The 25745-nt window shown below is 34.7% G+C and overlaps 1 protein-coding gene across 1 annotated transcript in view; it reads left to right on the top strand.

Annotated features, from left to right (window-relative positions):
• LOC129945974 (mucin-2) overlaps positions 1-25462 on the top strand; it is a 57630-nt gene extending 32168 nt beyond the window's left edge. Inside the window, exons 2-6 of the mRNA XM_056055970.1 lie at positions 8686-8815; positions 16226-16340; positions 21562-21722; positions 21972-22111; positions 22292-25462. Of these exons, the coding sequence (XP_055911945.1) occupies positions 8686-8815; positions 16226-16340; positions 21562-21722; positions 21972-22111; positions 22292-24163 (2418 nt within the window). The 3' untranslated portion in view covers positions 24164-25462. The remainder of the gene's footprint in view (positions 1-8685; positions 8816-16225; positions 16341-21561; positions 21723-21971; positions 22112-22291) is intronic.
• The last annotated feature ends 283 nt before the right edge of the window (positions 25463-25745 follow it).

Genomic DNA, 25745 nt, shown 5'->3' on the forward strand with positions numbered 1-25745 from the left:
TGGTACTAATTTTATTTTTATAAAAAAAAACTGTAATCTAATTACAAGTTGTATCAATATTATTATTAAAAAATTTCTTTTATATTCAAGATGTCTGTGTGGGGGGAAAGCAATTTTTACCAATTTTAGTCGAAATTGCTGGAGATTTTAAATTTTCTATTGAATACCTTTTCGTTGAAATTTTGTAAAAAAAAAAAAAAATTAAAATATTTAAAAACAAAATGGTTTTCTTCGTAAACTGTTTAAGTTGACTTTTTTTATATTTATTAAATAAATTTCAGTCAATTTGTTGTCATTTCAATAATTTTGCATAAAGGCTTAAATAACATTTGATTGAAGTTTGTTAAATTTTTTAATTTTTACTTATGACATACATATGGGAAGTTTATGTTTAGTATTGCGTTTGTAAAAAAAATTGAATTCGATATTTTAATCAAACATGAAGTTACGATATTCATCGCCTTGCGATTTAAGCCAAAATGATTTTAGAAGATTCGCGTTAGGCGTTTTTTCAAGACAAAAATGACAGTATACAAATGTTTTGGCCTAAAATCAAAAATTCGAATTTCATTAAAATATATTTTTGTATTACTTCAGAAAGACCAACGCCAAAAGATACGTAATTCGATTTGTCAATGTCCCTAGAATCTAAATCAATGATTTTTAAGTAGATGTCTGTGTGTGTACGTACGTTTGTACTTTCGGGAAGCTTCTTGCGTCGTCTTTATCTCCAGAACCATAAACTAAATATTAAATTATATACGTGTATAATTTTGCAAAAAAAAATCAGTTTAAGGTTTTAAATATTTTGACATCTGTTAAAATTTAGAGAAAAATTGATTTGCATTTTTTTTACAAAAAATATAAATTAAGAAAACGTTACTAAAGCTCTTTAAAAATTGATTTTTGACTCACATATATTGGCTTGAAACTAATACAATCTTATAAAAATATTGTTTTAAACATTCAGTAAATGTTTAAAAAAAGCAACGGTGAGTTTTTTTCATAAAATTTAAAATCTACAAGAAATAATCCACAAAACTGGTCAAAATTGATGTTCAATTCTTGCAAATTGTGAACAAATACAAATATTGGCTTGCAAATAATTTAATTCTGTTCAAAATTTCGTATCTAACGTAAGATATTGGTCTAAAAAATTTGTATTAGAAACACAAACTTTCAAAAAAATTGGGTTATGGACTGTTATAGAGTTTGGAGAGACAGAGTCCAGAGATTTGATAGCGGCCTGGCTGTCAGAGAAAATACGGATATCAGATGTCGATATCACGTTTTCTTTAGGCCAGGGCAAGACATCCTTTATCGCCAAAAGTTCCACCTGGAACATGCTACAATGATTGGGAGACTTAATTTCAGTCGTTCAGAGTACACACCTAAACCAACCCCTTCTTTTGTTTTTGACCCATCTGTATAGAAATGGATTGACTCATCTTCCAGGAATGTCATATCTTCCAAAAAAAAATCTAGGAGGCATAGAAATCTGGAAGTTTCTGTCGAATTGTATAGTTGGGGGATGGTGTAGTCTGTGTGCTTTAGAATTGATTCTAAATACCTAAGAGTTATGGAGTGGCCAATGTTGTTGTTAGTCCACTGCGACGAAGCTTTGAGGCGAATAGCAGAACTTGCAGCTATTTGTTTGCTTAATATGTCAAGAGGTGTAAGGTAGAGCAAGGTGTCCAGTGCCGCAGACGGGGTCGTGCGAAGCTATCCGCTTATACATAGGCAAGCTGAACGTTGGACTTTATTTTTATTTAGCTTATCCAGTATATTTTTTTCATTTAGCTTATCCCTGTTTATACCTTTCTCTAAACCAGTCCACCATACTGCAACACCGTACTTTAATATCGGTCTAATTACCGTTTGTGTAGCCAATGCGTGATTCTGGGTTGTAAACCCTATTTATTATCAATAGCTTTTTTACAAGAATGAAGAGCTACAGTAGCTTTTTTGACTCTTTCCTGTACGTTGCGTTTCCAATTTAGTTTTTTGTCTAAGACAAGACCCAGGTATTTAGCCTCGTCTGAGAATTTTAATTGGGAGGGTTGATAAATGGAATTTTGTATCTCCTCGAAAATAAGACCAGATCAGTTTTGTGTGGGTTAAAACCCAGTCCACACCGATCAGCCCAAAGAATTAGTCTGTCTAGGGCATTTTGTAAAAGTTCTTTTAGGGTGTTAAGATGCTTTCCTGGAACTGCTATAGCAACGTCGTCTGCATAGGCTATCACTCTTAAACCCTCCACATCCAGACTAGTTAGGATTTCTTTCACCACTAGGTTCCAGAGAAGAGGGGATAGAACACCACCTTGCGGTGTCCCTCTAATAACGAATCGTCTACCAGAAAAGTTGCCCAGTTTTGAGTTTATTATTCTGCTACTAAGCATTAAATGAGTTAACTCCCGAAGCGAACTCTCTACATTTAGAGATGTTAGTGCAGATGTGTCCAAGTTGTTAAATGCACCTTCTATGTCAAGGAAAGCAACCATAGTGAACTCTTTATGATGGAGGGAATATTCGACAGTGCGTACTAAAGTGTATAACGCTGTTTCCACCGATTTACCTTTACAGTAGGATAGAAGACTGTATCAATATTTGCCCTAAAATGGATATCAATCAATAGGAAGTTCAAAATTTTGAATCTGATAGCACCAACAAATGTCAAAAGACAATTGAAACCCTCCGAAAATCGTCAACGCAGTATCACCTAGAAATCTTCTCAATTCTCCAATACATAAATTGACATATTTATAGTCATGTGAAAAGTTTTGTATAAACTTTCTTACCTGCCATATGTCCTAATCCGGTCATGGTTCTTAGATACATTTTCAACAATAATCGAATTTTAAACGACATATTTATAAAAGAAGTAGCAAAATGTTCAAGAATTAGAAAGAAATAAGCGGGAAAGACTTTCAATTAAATTGATTTATGTTTGATAGGTTTGCAACACTAACAAAGACTGCTTGACAATATTTTTCGAAATAATTTAATTAAAAAACAACTTTAACACAAGTACCTTACCTGCCTTCATATTATTTAACTTTCATGTTTTTGCAATACTATTAAGAACATTCAGTAATTAAGTTATTGACTGAAAGTTAAGTTTATATTAATAAAATTAAGAGGTTTGTTGGTAAGCAAAAGAAAATTAAAATTGCTTCAATTTTAACGAACAAGGTCATTGTTCAAAGTTTTTTTTTCCAACCTTAATAGAGACCATATTTTTAAGGTTGTATCTGTCAAGTTAGTTGTCATTTTTTCAATACGATATAAGATTCAGAAACACGATTTGCACATTTTATATTTGACATCATCGTTACGAAATACCTCGTAACGAGAGAATCACTAACAATTTATTTGACACACTTTAGTCCGCCGATCGACGGCTTAAATTGGACATTTTGGAAGCCCAACACCAAAAAAGTCATATCACGTGTTTTAATTAAATTTGATTAAAAAACACCTTGCACTTGTTTAAATAAGTAAAAAACTGTATTTTGTTGCATATTTTCAACTTCATATAAGAAGTTATTTTGTAGATGTTGACATTTCTCGAAGTTTCAAGGTCCCTAGAGTCTAAATAAAAGATTGTTGGAAAGATGTCTGTACGTTCGTACGTCCGTACGTTCGTACGTTTTTTCTTCGTCCATAGCTCAAGATCCAGAAGATATCGACTTCAATTAAATTTTGTTATACAGATAAAAGGCAGAATGTAGGTAGGTTGCTGGATCTCAGGGTAACCTAGATTGAGATCTAATTAGCACTGTAGTGCGTCGTTTTGATACCAAAAACTCGTTTGACCTATGATTGAAAGGGAAAGATTGAGAAAAAAGATTAGGTCTCTAATCTTTGTCTCAGATAGCTCATCGAGTTCTTGAAAGAATGCTTTTCCAAAGTATTTCATTCTTGTGTTTGCCAAAGCAGGACATTTGCAGAGGAAATGGATTATCGTTTCACTTTCTCTTTGGCCACTACAGCTACGGCAAAAGGTGTTGTAGGAGATACCCAACTTCTCTGCATGAACTCCTATAGGCCAATGTCCAGTACAAACCGCAACAATCCTGGCTATGTCTTGCCTTGGCCTGCCAAGAAGATCGTTTGTACAGGTTTTGTTATAGGTGGGCCATATCTTCCTAGATACAATGCAGTTGGGTAAATTACTCCACCTTCGGTTTGATTCAGTTTGGTAGATAGAAAAGATTTTACACTTCATAGCACCATTTCCGCAAGTGAGCTATGAAGGGCCGATCGTTGCCTGGCTAGCTCGTCAGCCCGTTCATTTCCCACGATACCACCAATGCCCGGAACCCAGATCAGGGTGACACCGAGGTTAATATTCAGGCCTGCAAGCTCATCGCGACATTGCTGGACCAATTAAAATGAGGATATGAACGAGCTAATGGCTTTGACAGCTGCCTGACTGTCTGTAAAGATAGCCGCATTTCGGTTTTGGTTTGGGTTTTGTTTAAGTATCTTACAATAAAAGATGCAGAAAGGGCTCTCAACAAAATTGCCTGGGTGGTTATTTTACCATAGCAGTTTAAAAACAGTTAAACATTTTGGTTAACCCTAAATATCTCACGAACCAATTACGCTAGAGACTTGAATAAAATTTTATATTATAAATTGTAAAAAACCAGATATTTTTCAGAAAAAAATATATTTACGTGTTTTTATAAATAAAATAAAAACGACAAACAAATTTTTGTCACCTTGAAAATTTTACGAGTAAAAAATGATTCCATCTCCAAAATAATTTTATGCAACGAAACATAACGTTTTTAACATCTGGTAAAATTATGAAAAAAAATAAATTCACAGTTTTTTTTATTTAACATAAAAACCTAAAAAAACATTGCTCAAAGTTGGTAAAAATTGAATTCCGACTCAAATATCTTTTCAAAAACCTTCAGATTATGTATGTAAAACTTTTTTTTCTTATCAGAAATTTTATTTTCAGCATTCGGTAAAATTTTGAGACCAATCGAATTAACAACTTTTTTTTCAAAAAATAAAACCTTAAAAGAAAATTTAACGAATTCAAAACTTTGAGATAATGGCTTCGAACTAAATTTTACGCATAAAAAATATTTTTTTCAACAGTAGGGACAATTTTGAGAAAAATCGAATTAACAGTTTTTTTACAAAAAATAAAAAAAACTAACAAAAAAATTAATAAAAATTGGTTAAAAATGATTTTCGATTCAAAATTATTTTCAAAGCTTTGAGATGTTGCCTTTTATCCTTAAAAAAATATTATTGTCAACATTCAGTAAAATTTTGAGAAAAATCTAATTGACAGCTTTTTTTAACAAAAAAAAAAAGCCTAAAGAAAAACATTACACAAACTTGGTATAAATTTACTTTCGACTTAAATAGCTTTTTAAAAATTAAAAATATTGTCTTCAAAATATTTTTATTTCACAGAAAATATTGTTTTTGACATTGCTTTCTTGTTAAAATTCCAACAGTCCGTTTTTTCAAAAATAAAATAAAATCTACAACAAATAATAATATAAATTGATTGATTAAATAATTGAAATTAATTTCATGAATCCAATTTGTAGAAATTTAAGAAATGGTACTAAAATTTGTAAAAATTTGTTTTCGACTAAAAATCTATTTAACAAAACTATATTTTCAAACTAAACTCTTTCTTGATACGAAAATATTGTTAGTAATTTTAAAAGTTTGAAGAATTAATCAACAACTGACAACTTTTTTAACCCATCACGAAAACCTACAAACTTTTTAGCAAGACAAATCGGCAGACGGGATGGAAAGTTATCAGTACGGGTCGCATCCAAGCCTATTTTTCAAATTATATTTCTACCTGATGAGTTTTTGAAAAGCTAAAGGTGGGAATCAAAATCTCTGATAAATTATATATTCCAAAAGTCTATTAGAACTTCATAATTGTCAAATACATGCTTAAACTGAATACACCAAAAAATGAATAAAGTAATAGTAAAACTCATTAATCTACGTCAATCGCGTCCGTGTCCGGGTCCAGGCTGTGTCCTCCAATAAAAAAACATTCAAAAAAAGAGAACAAAGAAACCTATGTACATCCATGCATGCACGGTACTTTTGTAGTATATCAAATTCCTGAAATGAAGTGCAAAGCAAAAGGCTAAAGCAAAGGCAAAGGCAAAGGCTTCAGCACCAACATCAGCATCAGCTTTACAACCAAAAAGAACATCCCTCCGGCTAATTGGCTTTGCTATTCAAGCAAAACCAACCACTAGACTTCAATCACGTAGAAAGCAAAGCGGTCGGCGGCGTGTCGGTCGGACTGCTTTTGCAGTTTCAAAGCTCAAACCATATCGCCACGTTGTTTTTGTTCTCCATCTTTAGCGTCAGTTGCCTTTGTGTGATGCCAACCTTTTTTTTTTAACAAAAACAGAACTGTTTTTTTTTTTTTCAACACTTCCTTTTGTTTAATTCACCTAGAAGTTTTCGAACAACAACAACAACAAAAAGAAAAGAGTCCTGATTGCTCATACATAAACCTACCTACCTGCAGAACATGAAGCTCATTCAAGGTTCATTCAAGCCAAAAACGGATGTAGAGTAGAGGTATGTAGTGTAGGTATAGAAGTCTCCCAAGAACTCTGTGTGGCTGATGATGATGAGGAAAAAAAGCTTGAGGATAAAACACAAAAGAGGGTTAACATTTCATTGAAGCTATTTTATTTTTTCATTTCAATTATAGGTAAAGGTCAAATACTGGATTCATTAAAATTAAAAACAAACCTTATGGGTAGAAAAGCTTAAAATTATAGCAGCTTGAAGTTAGGTTCATGATAATTTAAAAAAGAAGTTTATTTCTACTTTTAAGCAAAATTTGAAAATAAGGGTATTTTATGGTCAACTTCATGTGACCCACACTTCCCTTAATTTTTTGTATGTTTTGTTTGATGAAATTCTTTCTTTCACCCAAACTAAAGCACACAATTGAAGGCAAGAGTGTAATGGTCCAGTGATGTTCGTGCTTTAGATTTTAAAGGATAATTAGGATGAATAAAAAAGTTCTATATGAGCCTTTGTATACCTCTACAGAATAAAATGTATGTAGTTCCCCCATTGGAATAATGAAGACACTTGTGTGTTGAAAAAGAAGTATATAGTTAAAAAGTGAGGGTTTGGGGTGTTTCATTGTAGTTTAACTTTATTATAGCATAAAAAGTTCGCTTTGTGAGTTTCTAGAGGGATGTTAAGTTGAGTTTGAGAGTAGGTACCTACCTTACCCTACTTAACAAACATATGGAATGGATGGTTCGTACCTACTTCTAGAAGGTTATTCGCAAATTAATTGGCTTGGTAGTGAGTTCTTGCATTTTTTAATAAAAAATTGCCCAAGAGGATTGCTTTGATTATAGTTTCTGAGGTTTTTCTTTTTTTCGGTACGAGTATATTACTCTTGAAATAATTGAATTTGTTATAAGAGTTAATGAAATATGTAAAAATGGTAGAAGTTTTTACATATACATATGTGCCAACCACATTTTCGACGTTAATTATGATACAAAAACTATAAGGGTGTAATAAAGTTAAAGGTGAGTACCTTAACTTGTTCCATGAATTTTGAGTTCATTGTTCATTTCTTATATGACCTCCATTATAAAAACTCAAAGGGTTCCAGTAAATGTATTTCAGTATCAAATAAATGGAATTTGGGATTTTAATCAGGTTTAATGTTACTAGAGAGTCGAAATATGGGCTCTGAATATGCTTGTGGTTTACTCGATATTATAGCCTTTTTTAAAACTAGGTTCTAAAGGCTATTACTCTAAAATGTCGTTTTAAAATTCAACTCAGATTGAAACTCTATTTTTAAAAACAGAACAATTGAAGAAAAATTATTATCGTGAAATTGAATTGATACAAAACATTCTCTTATTGGATTGATTCACTTCAAATATTATTTCAATTTTGAATTAGTTTTTCAGACCTTTTTAAATTAATTTCAAAACAGAAGTTCACAATTATGTAGGGGTATATTTTCATTCCATTACTGATAATAAGATCAACAAAACAAAAAACGGTTAGATCAAAAAAATGCAAACCTTACAAAGTTACTGTGGCTACATTTAATTGTAAAATTACTCAATTGAAAAACATTCTTGACAAATGTATCCCAATTTTTTCGAATGCATAGTATAAAGATTTTACAAAATTTCCCTTACATTTTTTGTCCTATCAGTTGTTGCTAATCTACATGAAGAAAATTGATCCTTTATGATTAAAACTTCAATATTGCATCAAAAATTGCAATAAAGACTATTAACAACAATTAAACGAATTTTAAACAAGCTTTTTGGTGCAGATCAAATTTATATATAGCTTCACTGGGAAAGAATTAAGCATTTTTTCATTCGCTACTCCATAAAATGGTGTTTGAGACGTCCTTTTTCAATGTCCCTTTTTTGAAATTGCACTTAGGTGCACCAATTTAAAAATTCAGAAAGCTTTTGTTTTCAGATAGTACAGACATATTTATAAAATTTTGCATTTCAAATATTTCTTGAGTTTTCGAAAAAATCTAAAAATAAAAATTAAAGTATTTCCGTCTCAGATACAAAATTTAACTCTTTATGAAATTAGAAACAAATTTAAACAATGAAAACATAATAATAAATAAATGTTGTTTTAATTTTTATTTTAGGTAAATGTGAGCAACTCATGGACAATGCCTCAAGAAGGACTCAATGTGTTTTATCGGTTTTTCAGAGACCGAATATCTTGGTTTGAAGCAGATGCTGTTTGTCAATTCCATCATGCTTATTTAGTAACTGGTGAGTAGTGAGCAAACATTTAATTTCTGACTGAATAGTTCCTGAATAATACATTTATAATAATTTTAATTTTTGTTTGACAAAAACCTTCAATTTATAGATATTATATACTGTAAGCTAATTATGTTCCCAATTCGTTGTGTTACCTATAAGTTCAAAATGGCAAAAAAATTGATCCGTACAAATAGAATTAGGTAAAATTTGGTAACCAAAATGCTGAAGCTTTAAATTTTTCTATAGTCAATTTTAATGAAAAGTTTATTTGTAGGCCAATAAAACGGTCCCGTGATATAAAATCAAGGAAAAGAAGAAGATGGGATGCGACTCATACTGGTAGCTTCCCATCCCGCACGTCGATTTATTATATTATATTCATATTCATAACAATATTTTGGTTTTCGTGTTTTGTTAAAAAGGTTGTCAGTTTAGTTTTCTTAAAAATTAGCAACAATATTTTGCATAGGATGAAATAATTTTATTTCAAAATCTATTTTTTACCAATTTTAGTAGAATCTCTTTAAAATTTTTGTTTCTTACAAAAAAAATGTTTATTATATGTAATTGTATTGTATTGTATATTTTTCTGATAAAATTTTGAACTGAATTTCGTTTATTTTGAAGTCAATCAATACCTTCATTTATTCACGAGATATCTCGAAATTTGTATCAATTTTGAATTTTTATGCAAAAAGAATTGACTGTCGAAAACAATATTGTCTACAAAATTAAATTAGTTTGAAGCCAATATTTTTTATTTTTGAAAATATATTTGAGTCGAAAGTAAATTTTTACCAACTTTGAGAAATGTTTTTTTTTTGTATGGTTTTAATTAAAAAAAAAACTGTCAATTCAATTTTTCATAAAAGATGTAAATAAATTTCTTCGTTACATACAATTATTTTGGAGAAAGAATCATTTTTTGTTCCCAAAATATCCGAGGTGACAATTTTTTTTGTAAAAGATTTTTTTTTTTGTTTTAATAAAAAATACAGTTAAAAAAAAATGGGTTCTATTGTATACTTTACAATAAATAAGGACAATTTTCTACAGTTGGCCATGTTGCCCAAATTATAAAAAACAAATTTGGCTTATTTGACCTTGTTTAAGAATAATAAGAAAAACAACTGAAAATTGACTAATTGTATCTTACTTACTTAAGGTGGCGCTACAGTCCTGTGTGAACTAGGGCCTCACCCAACAAACTTCTCTATCCACCTCGGTCCCTAGCTAGATGTCTCCAGTTTTTCGCACTCCAAGTTGGGTGAGGTCACTTGTGCGCGCCACCAGATCCGCGGTCTCTCCTACTGCGCTGTCCTGTGGGTATGAATTCGAAGACTTTTCTGGCCGGAGCATTGGTTTCCATGCGCTCTACGTGACCCAGCCATCTTAGTCGTTGGACTTTTACCCTTCTGGCTAAGTCGAAGTCGCTGTACAGCCCGTACAGCTCGTCGTTACATCTTCTCCTCCACTCCCCATCGATGCATACGGGACCGTAGATCACACGACTCAAGGTGCTCTTACCCGCTTTTGTCTTAGTCCATGCTTCTGCACCGTATAGCAGGACGGGGATGATAAGGGTTTTATATAGCAACACTTTGGTCCCTCGAGAGAGGACTTTACCACTCAATTGCTTTCTTAGTCCAAAGAAACAGCGGTTAGAAAAAGTTATTCTTCGTTTGATCTCAGCTCTAGTGTTGTTTTCTGCGTTTACAGCGAAGCCTAGTTAGACGAAGTCCTTGACTACCTCAAAGTTACATCTGTCGATAGTGAAATTTTGACCAAGACGTCGGTGTTGTATGTCCTTTCTTGACGACAGCATGTATTTTGTTTTGCCCTCATTAACTGTTAAACCCATTTTTGCCGCCTCTGTCTCAATACTCACAAAAGCCTTATTGACATCACGCTGAGTTCTTCCGATTATGTCAATGTCATCAGCATATGCTAGTAATTGGACAGACTTTTGAAAGATAGTGCCTCTAGTGTTGACGTGTGAGCTCTGCACTATTTTTTCAAGCACGATGTTAAAGAAATCGCATGACATCGTATCACATTGTCTAAAACCTTTTTTGACATCGAAAGGTTCTGTTAAGTTGTTTCCAGCCTTTATGGAGCAGCATGAATTCTCCATGGTCATCCTGCACAAACGGACGAGTTTGGCAGGGATACCAAAACTAGGCATGGCTCTATATAGCTCGTCCCTGTAGATGCTGTCATATGCGGCCTTGAAAACGATGATGGTGGGTGTCGATTTGGTGTTCTTGGGTGGACTTTCCTGGTCTAAAACCACACTGATAAGGACCTATCAGGTTGTTGACTATGGGCTTTCACGTTCACAGAGAAGATTTTATAGGCACTGTTAAGTAGACTGATTCCTCTATAGTTGGTGCAGCTAAGAGGGTCTTATTTTTTTCAGAATCGGTCAAACAATACTGAGGTTACATTCATCGTGGATGATTTCTTCCGACCATATCTTACAGATAAGTCGGTGCATGCTCCTAACCAACTTATCTCCAGCTGCTTTAAAGAGCTCAGCATTCAAGCCTTCTGTTCCAGCGGCTTTTTTAGACTTCAGCTTAGATATGGCAATCTTTACTTCGTCTAAGTCAGGAGAACGGGTTTGTTGGCTTTCGTCGTCAATGTTGAATGGATCATCCTGCCTGACATCGGAAATCAGTTCTTCGTCGCCGTTATACAGTATGCAGAAAAGGTCCTTCCATATCCTCAGCATTGACTGCGGTTCCGCTATGATGTTCTCAATTTCTTTACAGCCTTCGGTTCTAGATTTATGTACCTGTGAATTTCGTTTCACCTGTTCATACAACTTTCGAACTTCATTCCTGCTTTTAAAACCTTTCAACATCTTCAACCGCACGCTTCTCATGCCCTCTCTTTTTCCTTCTGAGAAGTCGGCGTTCCTCTCGCCTCTTCTGCTCATAGAGCTCATGAGCAGCTCTCGTCCTTTTATGCAGCGCCGCTTTGCGTGCCCGTTGTTTGACTGCATTTGGCTCCCGAAATTCCTCATCAAACCAGCGGTTCCTTGTTGGTGGCTGTTTGAAACCCAACACATCAGTGGCGGCTTCTCTGATTGCATCTTGGCAATGTTGCCACTGGTTTTCGAAACATTGTGATGGCGGCAGAGAACTTAGAGAGAGGTTACTTATAACTTGGTTGGAAAAAGATTTGGCGATCTCTGGCGATTGTAGCCGTTCGACGTTGTACCTTCTTACAGCACCTCTCTGTTTTGCCTTGGGTCTGGAAATCCAAAAAGCTACCTTTGGTTACAACGAGCATGTGGTCCTAGTCGATGTTAGCTCCTCGAAAAGTTCGTACATCCATGATGCAGAATCTATGAGCTTGAATCCATTGTCGGAAGTGTTGTCGTGCAGGCTGTTCTTGCCGATTATTCCACCAAAGATGTCTTTCTAACTTGGCATTAAAACCGACCAGGACTATTTTAATATCGTAGCTAGGACACTGCTCATATGCGCTGTTGGGTTTCGTGGTAGCAGTCACCATAGTAAATTTCGCAGTTTTTCATCCTCTTTTTGCCCGGCCATCTTATCGTATTTCCTGGATGGCAGTGATGTCTGCTTTATAGCGGTCTAGGGCCTCCGCTAATTCTTCGGTTGTCAACAGTAAATCCATCCGTATCAGAGTCTTGTTGACTGCGAACGCTTTTATCCTCTTGAATGCACATGTCTATCATTTGAACATCCTAATTGCACTCTAATGCGAAATAAGTCCAATTATTGAAATTTGTACCTATTTAACTTGTCTTTATGGCACCGATTAAAAAAAAAACACAAACGTTTAAACATTATGTACCTAAACAGAAATAAAATAAAATGAAAAAACAATTAGTTCCAAGACAAACTTTTTTAAAGAAATTCAAAATTAATTATTAAGAAGAAATATCAAATTAATTTTTAAGTGTTTCCTTGAATCGATACCTTCTACAAGATTAACCAATGAAATTTATAAATTTTTAATTATTTCCGGTGTAAAATTTTCAATTGATTTGCTTGTGATAAATATTGACAATTTAAACCTCTATTTTTTGTCCTTTAGAATTCTTATTAAATTTAAGTCCTTGTTAAACTCAATTTTTCATTAAATTCATGAAATTATTTAAACTATTTGCGTTTTATTTAGAGTTGTAGTTTTACAACTAAGGAAGCTCCCAACGGGACAAGCTTTTAGATTTAAGATTAAACATTTTATTTCTTAAAATCCAAATAAATACAATACGAAAGAAATGAAAAAAGTGACAAAAATATTTTTATAAAAAATAAAGTTATTGCCACTCTAAGAAAATGTTTACAATAATTAATTAAAATGGGTGGGGTGACCCTCAAAAGAAAAGTTAAAATAACATAAATTTATGTAATGCATACAGAAATCAAATTAAATTGAAGTTACAAATTTCAAGAAAACAACAGGTAGAACCATTTTACAAAAAATTGAATACTTTCACTATCAAGACTAAGGAGCCAATATATAACTTGTTTCATAAAAATAACAAATGAGAAGTTTGCATCCTGATAGAATGGGGGAGTCTATTAAATATCCGACATTTTAAAAATTTCTAAATGCAGTTGTTCGATATACCGGTATGGAAACTTCCAATTTCCACGTAAAATATACTTATCAATTATTCTAAAATTAAGATTACCTGATCTGTTAAATCTGTCTCACTAAAAGAATTGTCAAATCTCTAAATAGTGGAAAACTAGGGTACAGGCGAGGCTTACCACATATTTTTAAGAACACTTTTTTGCAAAACTAATAAAGGTTGTATTTTGTTATAATATGAACACCCGCCCCCCCCCCCCAACAAGAAATTCCATATTCTAGTTTCGAATGAAAAATGCAATTATAAATTTTAAGTAGCAGTTTGGAAGAGCAAACTTTACGAAAAAAGCTGAAGTTTCTTAGAGTGCACCGAGAATATTGTCTAAGATTCTCTGTGTGGTTATAAAAACTCATTCTAGAATCAATTATTAATCCCAAATACTTGAATTTATTGACTATTTCTAATTTATTGCATTTATCACTATAACTTATAGAATCCGTAAATGTTATAAAAGTAACCAAGGGATTACAGTTGCAGTTAAAAAGCTTGAATTTTGGACACTCAGTAGCATGGAAAAAGAAATCAGCATTAAAAAACTTTCTGCCAAACAAACTAAAAAACATTATCTTGGTTTTAGAACTTATTATCAATTTGTGCTCTGCAATCCAGATTCTTAACAAGCTGAGATGCCAATTTATATCCGATATAAGATTCAGACAACTATCTGTACCATACGAAAAACCAACATCATCTGCAAAGGCTGTAAGAGAACCCTTAAAAGGCAAACTGAATAAAGAATGAATGTATACCAACAAAAGTATTGGTCCTAAAACCGAACCTTGTGGAACTCTCAAATCGAATGTCTTTATATCACTCCTAATACCATCAAATTTCACTCTTTGGGCTCTTAAATTTAAATAAGATATTAACTAATCACTAATGAATGCTGAAAACCCAGCACTTTCAAGTTTGCTAATCAAAATTTCTTGACTAACCATGTCAAAGGCTTTTGATATGTCAACAAACAATCCAGCTGTATTCTTTTTTGTATCAAGACTTACAAATATTTGAGAACAAAAATGTAACAATGCATCTTCGGTTGATTTATTGCTTTGAAAACTAAACTGAACATCACTCAAAAACTGTGTTCTCTTTAAAAAGCTCACCATTCTATTTTGTACAGCTTTTTTTAAAAGTCTTACTTATCGAGGGCAAAAGTGATATAGGCCTATAGTTACCCAGATCATTAGTCCGGAAATATTCCAGAAAAAATACTTTTGTTAAAGATATGTGCCAAAACATCAATTATAAAACATGCTGCATTTTTCAAACAAACGTTTGAAATACCATCATAACCAGAAGAGTTTGAAGTTTTTAAAGTGCCAATTAACTTAAGAATCTCTAAACTAGATATAGGCTCAAACACAAAACTTTGGCTTTTAAAAGGTTCATTACTGAATGGACTACAAAGTGCACAAGATGGGTGGCTAGAACTGTTGACAATTTTATGCTTATTCATACAAAAATAGTCCAATCGGTACAAAAATTACGATGAGTGTAAAATTTTCGACAAATTAATAGTGATGTGGAAAAAAGCTGAAAATTAAACATATGTGGCTCCTACTTCATCAAAATGGCCGCTTTCAACTGTAAAAGTCCATAAGTATCTATTGGAAAACCCTTAACAGGGTTGTAATATTGTTTGCAGGAAAAAAATATAAACGCTTACCTACCAAGAAATGTGTAAAAATGAAACCTATCAAGGCCCAAAAACAAAATTGAAAAGTTAGCAAATTTAAATTTCCCCTGAAAGTAGATAGTATTTGCAATGTTCTCACATTCATTAAGAATCTCTTCTTCGTATACTATCTAGTTTTTGAATTGAATAGATACCTGTTATGATTCAGAGATTTTGTTATTTAGTTTAAGTTTATTCCCAAAGTCATTTTATCCCCAACAGGATTTCTTCATTACACAGTTTGTAGATAGGGGAAGTATGGACAAAACCATAAATCGTAGTAATTTTAATAATAAAAATTTAATGTTTAAATTTTTAATTTAAGAACACAAAAAGTGAATGACACAGTTTATTAATGATTTTTTTTGTTTAACATCGTATTTGCGGAAAAAAGTAAAGTCTCTGTTCTGAAAGTTAGACCTTTTTTCAAAAATGTTTATATGTACAATTGTTTTAACTGCCGGTGTTATACTTGATTAAGAAAGACTTAATTTTCTATGAAAAAAAAACTTTTTCTACGAAAAAGACTTAATGTTGGTAAAAAAAACTTTTCATAAAAGTGTCAAGAACGATTTTGCTCCCTAATTTCCTATTTTTGATTATAAACTTTTTCGTTGCTCTTTAACCTTATTTTATATTCATTTTCGATTGTGTTTAATTTAAATTTTGTCCTCGGTCTCCTTGATGTTATGATCTGAATTTTCGGGAGTTCCTATTATAGTAGGAAATGATTCTCTTTATTTTCCATAGGTAAGTTGTAAACAATATCATCTCCTCGAAGCTCCCCTTTCCACACCGAAAATGGAAGGAAGTCCCCAAATTTCATAAATTTAAATTGAGTTTTGTTCTCCATTCTATATTTTTACAATCTTGTTATAGGGTATACACCTTTTTACTCGAACCTTGTGCCATAATAATAGACCTTTGTATTTACCTACTAAATTTAAGTTTGTATATCATAGGTAGGAAGGGTAGGTAGGTATACCTTTCTTTTAAACCTTACCTTTATAAACAACCTTTATTTACTATAGACAGTTATATAGGTATACTATAGTTACAGCTTTTTGATTTTATTTTTTACTGTTTTTTCATCTTTCAGTTGACAACAGTTTTCAATTTGATGCAACACGAGACCTTTTAAGGGAATTGGATGTAAACGACATTGTCTGGATTGGACTTATGAGACCGCAGAGCTCGGATCGTTTCATGTGGTCGTAAGTAACAGTCAAGAACATAAATAAATTTTATTTTATATTTTCATTTTCTCTATTGGATGAAAGTAGGTACTGTTGTTTTATTTTTGCCTTCTTCTTTTTCTTTCTACTTTTTGTGGTTATTTTGTTCGTTCTATTTTAAGAGTTTATTATTATTGTGTCAAAGCAAGTTGCTATAACTTACTATACAAGGATACAAAGGTAAAGGATGAGGATTGAGGAAAAAACAGAGTCTTGGAAAATTATTGAATTCCAGGAAAGTTATATTTTTTACTATAATAAGTGCCAAGTATCTCAATATCGATGCAAACCTACAAATACAAAACAGTCCTAGATATAAAATTGAATTCCAAACTTGAGAAGAGAGATATTGACAAAATACATTATTCCAAATTGTATGTAGGTTAAATTGAAGGATTATTATTGTTTTTTTCTTTTTTAGAAATTGATTTCTTTATTTTACAGCCGAAGATAAAAGAGATATTTTTTTGTATTACTTTTGAAATGTTGATTATTTTCTTTTTCTAAATGAAAATAAAAATATATAACAAAATGATATTGAAGAAAAACAAATGAGAGAGAAAGGTAAAAAGTTATTGTTATCGTCTCACATTTAAATTTAAAGAATTTATTGTTACGTTGATTAACCTCTTGAAATTGAACTTGTGCCCTACAATCAAGTATTGGACACAATTTCAATCGAGATTAATGGAACAGGCACAATTTTTTTATACTCTGTTATTGTAATTGGTTTTTAGGTCGTGAGGTAATTGGAAAATAGTAATAATGGTTTTGCATTTAAGGACTCTCAAATTTTTATAGTTTTTGCGGCCATTTTGGTGAAGGTTAAATCGTCATTTTATCAAAACAAATGTTTTGTTTAAGAAACGTTCGGCTCCCTTCAACTATTTTACGATAATGTGAGTAGTCTTAAAATTGCAAAACAGATAACATTTTTTCCGCATGTATTATGGCTTTTTTTAATGAGAGCAAAAGTTTTAGAATACTACGTTGTTGAAGCAGCTGTCTGTGCTGGATTCACAGCAACTAATTCTTTCGAAACAAATGTTCAAGATTTTGTTGATATTTTCCGGTTGAATCTTACAAATAGCTTACATTAAATTGGCCTGTTGGCACTATATTGATAAAAAATCGACACTATGCGTTAACCAATGGTTGTCAAAATGTATGTCAAAAAAGTTGGTTATAAAAAAATTTTATAACGATGCCAACATTCTCTGTAAGATTTATTTGCTTCTCTGCAATACCGTTTTATGACGAAAATGAGCCCCGTCAGAAAATATATTTAATCGTCCAAAATCATTATTGATTTCGTAAATTGAGCCATCTTAGTCGGTGGGCTTTTACCCTTCTGGCTAAGTCTACGTCGCTGTACAGCCCGTACAGTTCGTCGTTCCATCTTCTCTTCAATTCCCCTTCGATGCGTACGAGACTGTAGACCACACGAAGAACTTTTCACTCGAAGCGACCCAAGGTGCTTTTATCCGCTTTTGTCATAGTCCATGCTTCTGCACCGTATAGCAGGACGGGGATGATAAGGTTCTTATATAGCAACACTTTGGTCCCTCGAGAGAGGACTTTACCTTTCAATTGCTTTCTTAGTCCAAAGAAACAGAGGTTAGCAAAAGTTGTTCTGCGTTTGATCTCAGCGCTGGTGTTGTTTTCTGCGTTTACATCGGAGCCTAGGTAGACGAAGTCCTTGACTACCTCAAAGTTACGTCTGTTGATTCTGACGTTTTGACCAAGACGTCGGTGTTGTATGTTCTTTCTTGACGACAGCATGTACTTTGTTTTGCCCTCATTAACCGTTAAACCCATTCTTGCCGCCTCTGCCTCAATACTCACAAAAGCCCCATTGACATCACGCTGAGTTCTTCCGATTGTGTCAATGTCATCAGCATATGCTAGTAATTGGAAAGCCTTTTGAAAGATAGGTCCTCTAGTGTTGACGTGTGAGCTCTGCACTATTCTTTCAAGCACGATGTTAAAAAATTCCCATGACAGCGCATCACTTTGTCTAAAACCTTTTTTGACATCAATAGGTTCTGTTAAGTTGTTTCCAACCTTTATGGAGCAGCGTGAATTGTCCATGGTCATCCTGCACAAACGGACGAGTTTGGCAGGGATGCCAAAACTAGACATGGCTCTATCAGCTAGTCCCTGTAGATGCTCTCATATGCGGCCTTGAAATCGATGAAAAGATGGTGGGTGTCGATTTTGTGGTCTTGGGTTTTTTTCCAGGATCTGCCGTAATGTGAATATTTGATCAACTGTGGACTTTTCTGTTCTAAAACCACACTATCAGGACCTATCAGGTTGTTGACGATGGGCTTGATATGTTCACATATTACGGCAGAGAAGATTTTATAGGCCACGTTAAGTAGACCGATACCTCTATAGTTCGTGCAGTTTAGAGGGTTTCCTTTTTTTCAGGGTCGGGCAAAACAATACTGAGGTTCCATTCATCGGGCACGCTTTCTCCGACCATATATTACAGATAAGTTGATGCATGCTCCTTACCAACTTATCTCCAGCAGCTTTATTAGACTTCAGCTTAGATATGTCAATCTTTACTTCGTCTAAGTGGCGAGGAGGATTGTTGGCTTTCGTCGTCTATGTTGATGTCTTACAGCGGAATTCAGTTCGTCATCGCCGTTATACAGTCTGCAGAAATGGTCCTTCCATATCCTAGGTTTATGTACCCGTGAATTTCGTTTCACCTGTTCATAAAACTTTCGAACTTCATTCCTGCTTTTAAACCTCTCAACATCTTCGACCGCACGCTTCTCATGCCCTCTCTTTTTTCTTCTAAGAAGTCGGCGTTCCTCTCACCTCTTCTGCTCATAGAGCTCATGAGCAGGTCTGTAAGGGGACCTAACATTCCACGTGCATATCCGAAGTTCGTTGTCTTAATTCCTTTGCGTTGGTTGTCAACAGTGTCTGTATCCAAGGCTTGTTGGTGCTTCGCAACTATGAAAGCTTTTACGTGGCTACAACCCCGACGGCACAACCCCCAACCTGGAGGGCCAGATCCTTAGTATAACTTCAAGGATGGGAAGCCGTATAAAACCGCTCCTTATAGGCCTATGAGCTCCGAATAAGTCGAAGAAGCCCTATAAGGTGTTCACTAAGTAGTTCAACCTTACTGGAACTGTAGGTTCCAACGTTGATTCCATCTCCAGAATTTTTTCGCTGCCGTCTGGATAAGGAGTGGTGACTTAGTGGAAACACCTCTCCCCCTCTCTCGTTTGCTGCCCGCAACAAATTTTTACTTGGGTTGAAACCCAATCTTCAGTTGAGGTACTTGCTCTCGATGTTCACCACAGGGAGGTGAGAGTAGGAGTTGATAGGCAGAGGTGGGTTTTGAGAGTGTGATTCGTTAGGATGCTTATTAATAAGAACAACTGAGGCTTACCTAGCTGCATAAGGAATTTTGTCTTACCTTCTGGCCATAGATTTCTCAAGACCCTGCTAAGAACTAACTACCTGATGTTAACGATTTCAATGAACCCTTGGTGAATAAGTTTATTTACTTGCTCTTGTGGCCTGTATATCATTGCTACCATTATGGCTCGGACTGAGCATTCATCAGTTTGTGGCCAATTAGTCCGCATTTTTATTACCTTCAATTTCAGAGGTCCCTAAGAAGCAATGGAGGGTAACTGTGTTTGTTTCCCTAAGTAAACGAAGCTCTCTATGACATTTTTTTACCAGTTTTGATTTTGTGACAATGGCAGATATGGCCTTGATGATTGCTGCTTAGCTGTCGGTAAAAATGTCTACCCGTTTTGGCCAGAAAATATGCTTAAAAGGCACTTCGTTAATCTGAAAGCTTAATTGAACTTTCTTAGATGAGAATTATATGAAAAGATAACATGTTTCGTTTTCTTGTGAATAGAAAAAGTTCTGTCTTAAGTGGGTTACGTTATGTCTGCACCTGCGGACCCAATTACTGAACATATTAAGGCCTGATTAAAGAAGTTCACAAAGTATAAATTTCCTTGAAGCTATTATAATAACGCGTTCTGCATATGAAACAAACTTTAATAAACGTACACCTAATTGTTTTAATATTTCGTTAACAAGCGGTATATCACTTCTTCTAAAACTTTGAAATTAGTTTTAAATATTTCCCAAGGGTTTTTCAACGTAAATGAAGCGGGAAACAGCTGTCAGTGAAATAAGTTATGATTTTGAAATTTAAGCCCACTGTTTTAGTCATCGAAGACCGTGTCGTTTAAAAGATCTGTCAAAAATATCGCCACTTTCAATAACAATGTGACGGATAATCCGAGAATTTCGAACACTTAAAAATGGACCCTAATCGTCATCGAAAAATTGTAAATGATATTCAACAGACAAAATTCAAATTTGGGCTAATACCAATCCACTTTGATATCTGTCAAAATGTTCAACGCTTATAGTGAGTTTTGGGCTGATGTCCATTATTCAAAACTCTTAAATTTTCACAGTTAAATTCCTATGTTTTCTATGTTTCTCGTTTTGCCTTTAACTTGTAATTTTAGGTTAAGAGGTAAGACTTTTTTGTAATTGATGCGTAATGGTTTACGAAAAGTCTAGACATTTCAATTTAACGTTAAAAATTTGACAATTTTTAGTAATTTTTAGTAGTTATTACTCAAACGTCTAATGCAAACTCAATATAAAGGTCACCAAAAGGTAGCCCAAAAATAAAGACAAAGATGAGTTCTGTTTCTTATAATTACACCAGTAAGTGTGTTTAAGTTGTTCGGGAATTACTTTCTATGTTTTTCACGTAAGCCAAACAATTTTCTTACTCATTTTAAAGTATTCCTTGCAATGAAAAGAAAAACTTACCAAAAGTAAAATTAAAATCATTTCAACTTATTAAAACTTAAAAAAACTTAAAAGTTGCAAAAACTTCATAAAACATACGAAACATTAAATGAAAAATACGCAACTTTTGTAACTTATTTCATACTGACTAGAGACACTTCATGCCATTAAATAGATTAGAAAAAGGAAAATGTAAGCAATACTCGATATTCGAACTCTCGTTACATGTGTCCCCAGCATGTTTGAAAATCGCTTCACTCAAAATATCAAAAAAAAAAACACGACTTTAGAGCCTTTTTTATTCCAAATTCCTTTCTAAAAACTATGTGAATATTTTCTCTAATTTTTACTTGTTTTTTGTTTGTGTGTGTTTCTAATATAGGAATTCAAAAGTTTTAGCTGCCAACACCGGATACTGGGCTGAATCACTGCCATTAATGGAATCTCCACTATGCGCTGTCATTGATCCAATTCGTGACTATCGTTGGCATGCTCTTAGATGTGGAGGGCCAGAAACAGCATCATTCCTCTGTGAAATGCCAGGTAAGCACAAACGCCACAAGATATACCAGTTAGAGTTTGTCAACCTTTCTCGGCGTTTATATGCATTCGCTGCTCGGCTCATATAATGATGATGATGCAAACGAACGAAAAATAAACCTCTTTTATGTTTGCATCACGTCTCAATGAATTTCATTTTGCAAAAAGCCCTTAATATTGCATTACGTATTCATCAACCATAAGCCCTATAACGAATATATCACCATCTCTTTTTCTCTTCCTGTCGTCTAGTTCCTGCGTGGGCCGAATCATGCATCCTTAAGGACTTACCCTCTTTAACTATGCAATACATGGCAGATACAGCTAGCATTGAATTAATTCGCAACTGCGGCGAAGAGGGACTCATAAGGCAGATATGCCGCGGAAAGCAGGTAAGTGCACTTTTCATAATTTATGTACACATTTTCATCTTGTGTTCGTTCTTTTTCGCTTTGTGTTTTTACACAACTACACGAAAAGAAATTCATCCTTTTTACCTCTGTTCTCTTTTCTTTGATGCGAACGAATTATTCATAAATTCCGAAATCTTTGCTTTTGTTTCGTTTCGACAGGACCGTGAAAAAATTATGCGCGAGCTAATTTGCCCCCGGGAACGTCTGGAGTCGAAGAAACTCACTGACATCACCAACTCCCACTTTAAGTCTTTGCAAATTATCCGTGGCATCTCGACCGACAATAACGAGAACAACGACATAGAGATGATTCCCGTGAAGAGTGCCGTCGACTCCGGCGAGCAGGTCCAGACCGAGAAGAACACCGTGCAGAAACTCATCGAGCAATTCAACGTAGATGAGCTTATGCAAGCTGATCAGCCATCCGGTATTCCCGGGGAGATTCCGATGCCCGTGAAGAAGGCTGCCAAGAAGATTGTAGTGGCAATGCAGCAGAAGAAGCCAACTCCCGCCCCTAAGAAGCCAATGGATCGGGGTAATCAGAAGGAGACCGACCTGGACGACATGATGGTGGCGGATCAACCCATGCCGGATGAGGATGCGTCAAACGAAGTTCTCGAGCCACTGCCACATATCAAAAAGGTCTTGCCGCAGGATTTGAAAAAAATGCCAACCATAAAGAGCACGACAATCGTCGAACCCGCAACCACAACCACATCGACGGTGGCTGTGGAAATAGAGCAACCTTCAACCCCTATGCCTGTTCAGGTCCACACATCATCCGAATCATCTGCATTACTCGACGGAACCACTACAGCTGAGCATATGTACACATCCGGGGGACCTTCCACTTCGTCGGCTTCATTAATGACCACAACCGTCAGCGGTATAGTTCCTGCCACACAGCCGGCTACGATTGGTCACCCAATGCATCCCCAGCAGCAGCGCACCAACATCATCACCGAGGAGGCAAATCATCCTCACATCAAAGAAACAAACGATAACCATTTTATTCCACCGATGCTGCTGGTGAAGTCCCATTATGTACCACCAGCAAAGGGCTACGAGCACGAGCACGAGCATCCTCATACAGCACCAACTCCGGATCAGAGCGATAGAGATGATGAGACCGCAGAGACTACAATTGAAAATGTGCACCAACTGGAAGAGTCCAATGGACAACAACAGCAACAGAAACAGCAACAGCAGCAGCAACAGACCACGTTTGCCTCGCTCCAGGTGGGTGACACCATTGCACCGCAAACAGTGGAAGAGGTGGTGACCATTAAAGTGCAAGACAAGGAGTCACCAGCTGCAAACTCATCGGAAATTCAATTACAGGTCACTACAACCGCTCGAGCTGAAATGACCACACAAGATGCTTCGATAGCCACCCAGCCTCAGAGCACAATCAAGCCCGCCACAACACCAGAATCACAACCCGAACCAGAAGCTGTAGCAACGACAACTTTTACTGCCGAAAAAACTACGGATCTCATTATTCCGACAACCGGCAGCGGAGATGTCACCAGCATCAACAGAGCCAGCAGTTCGACCTCCTCCCAGACTATGCTGCCATCGTCATCATCATCAACTGCCTCAGTGCTGCACCAGACCGAGGCGGACGCCACTGTCGACGTGACTTCGTCGCAAGCTCCTCTTGTCCACACCATCGATACACAAACAGAAGGACTGCTGATGAACACAGAAAAAACAGACCAACTACCACAACAGTCAACGCCATTTGTAGCCGTGAGCACCAGTGGCAGCAGCAGTAGCAGCAGCAGCAGCAGTAACACTGGTGACAGCATGTCTCCCCCATTATCAGCTCTGCCCGCTTCCACCACCACCGAGGGTTCCGGAATTATTTCTTTGACTACTGCAACCGCAACTAAGGCCGCACAACACGAGGAGCCCCAACCAACGAGAAACTTCCTCAACGAAGAAACCTACCCCCCATTCAAGCCAAACCGTAGACGCTCCCTCACCAAGCCAGATACACCGAGCTATTTCAAGAAGATTCTAGGATAATCATCTGGGATGTAAAAAGTTTCCACTTTCGTCCCCCGAGGCGAACACAAACAGACACAAACTAAACTATGTTGATTCCTTTTTTATTTTATTTTTTAAACTTTTGTTATGGCTCTTTGTTTCACTACACCTCCTACTAATGGGTGGAAGTGGGAGTGGGAGTGAGTTCAGTATATGGGCAAAATCCCCGTGTGATGGTGGGTAGAATGAGCTGCAGCGGGGTTGGTGGGTAGTTCATGTGAAAATTTTGTCAACCTGCTTTTTATTACCTGCATTCCTTCTGCATCCTTTCAACGTTCTTATCAACCCCCTTATCTCGTACTTACCCCCTCCCTCCCCCTCCGCCTTAATAAACAACAAAAAAAAAAGGAAAAACTTTTACATAAAAATACTACTCCTCATGGAGAAACGAGAAGAAGATGTCGAGCCACAAATGAGACACAAGGGTATTACAACAGCCCGCAGGGTACAGTTAGAAAAGTTTTCTTCTTTTGTGTGTGTATTTACGTTTTAAAATAAAAAGAAAAGTTCTCAAGTTTTTCTTTTTTCGCTCTTAATTTAACATTTTTGTTTGTGTGAATTTTGAAAAAGGAGGATTTACGGACGAGGTTTAAGAGGAAGTTCAAGTCCCGTTGCCAAAACAGATAGAGGTATGAAAACCCAAAAAAAAGCACACAGCACCCAACAAAAACTGTAAAATGTGCATAGTTTGTTAAGGTTTAATCATCACAGAAAAACCCAAAACACTTTTTTTTTAAATGCCTGCATATTTGTTGTTTTTTTTTCCTTTGTGAAAATAATGATCAAACATTTCCAAAATAAAAAATTCATTCAAAAAATTTTGGGAAAACAAATTAAAAAACAAAGCTTTTTATATAAAATCAAATCAAAATGAAAAAAAAGACAAAAAAAATTATTAAAACTTAAACAAAAAAAAAATGTTTAATTAACAGAAAATATTTTTAAGAAAATTTAATTATTATTATAAATTTATTGTAATAGTAGGAAGTATAAAACAGATAAATTATTATAAAATAAACAAACAAAAAAAAAGAAGATAATTTTAAGGATGTAATGGTAGTTAAAAAAACAACAAAAAGATTAACAACACATACATACTTACATTTTGATTACATTTTGAGAAAAATACAGTTATATTATAAAAAAATGAAATGAATTAAATTAATTTATTTAATTGTGAAAGCAGCAACAAAAATCAATTTAAAACAAAAATGGAATGATAATGAAAAACATTTACGAAAAATAAAGATACAAATTGCACAAAGTACGTAAATTTAATTTATGTTGCCTTTTTACTGATGACTAATTTTTGTGTTTAGAAGGAACTTGAAGAGGTAAGCTAATCTTGGAGATTTAGGGAAAATGAATGTTTTAAAAGGAGGATTTGGTTGCGATTTCAATCTATTATTTAAAGAATTTAAATAAAAGCTTACAACTTAGGGCCATTGTTGTCTATTCCAAACATGAGGTTAATTAGAATTACTTCAAGTAATAAATAAAACGCACAAATAAAATTCCTACGATGTTTTGGATTCATGCAAAAAACAGACAAGTATGTACA

Source organism: Eupeodes corollae, chromosome 2, assembly GCF_945859685.1.
Source record: "Eupeodes corollae chromosome 2, idEupCoro1.1, whole genome shotgun sequence".
Classification (NCBI taxonomy): domain Eukaryota; kingdom Metazoa; phylum Arthropoda; class Insecta; order Diptera; family Syrphidae; genus Eupeodes; species Eupeodes corollae.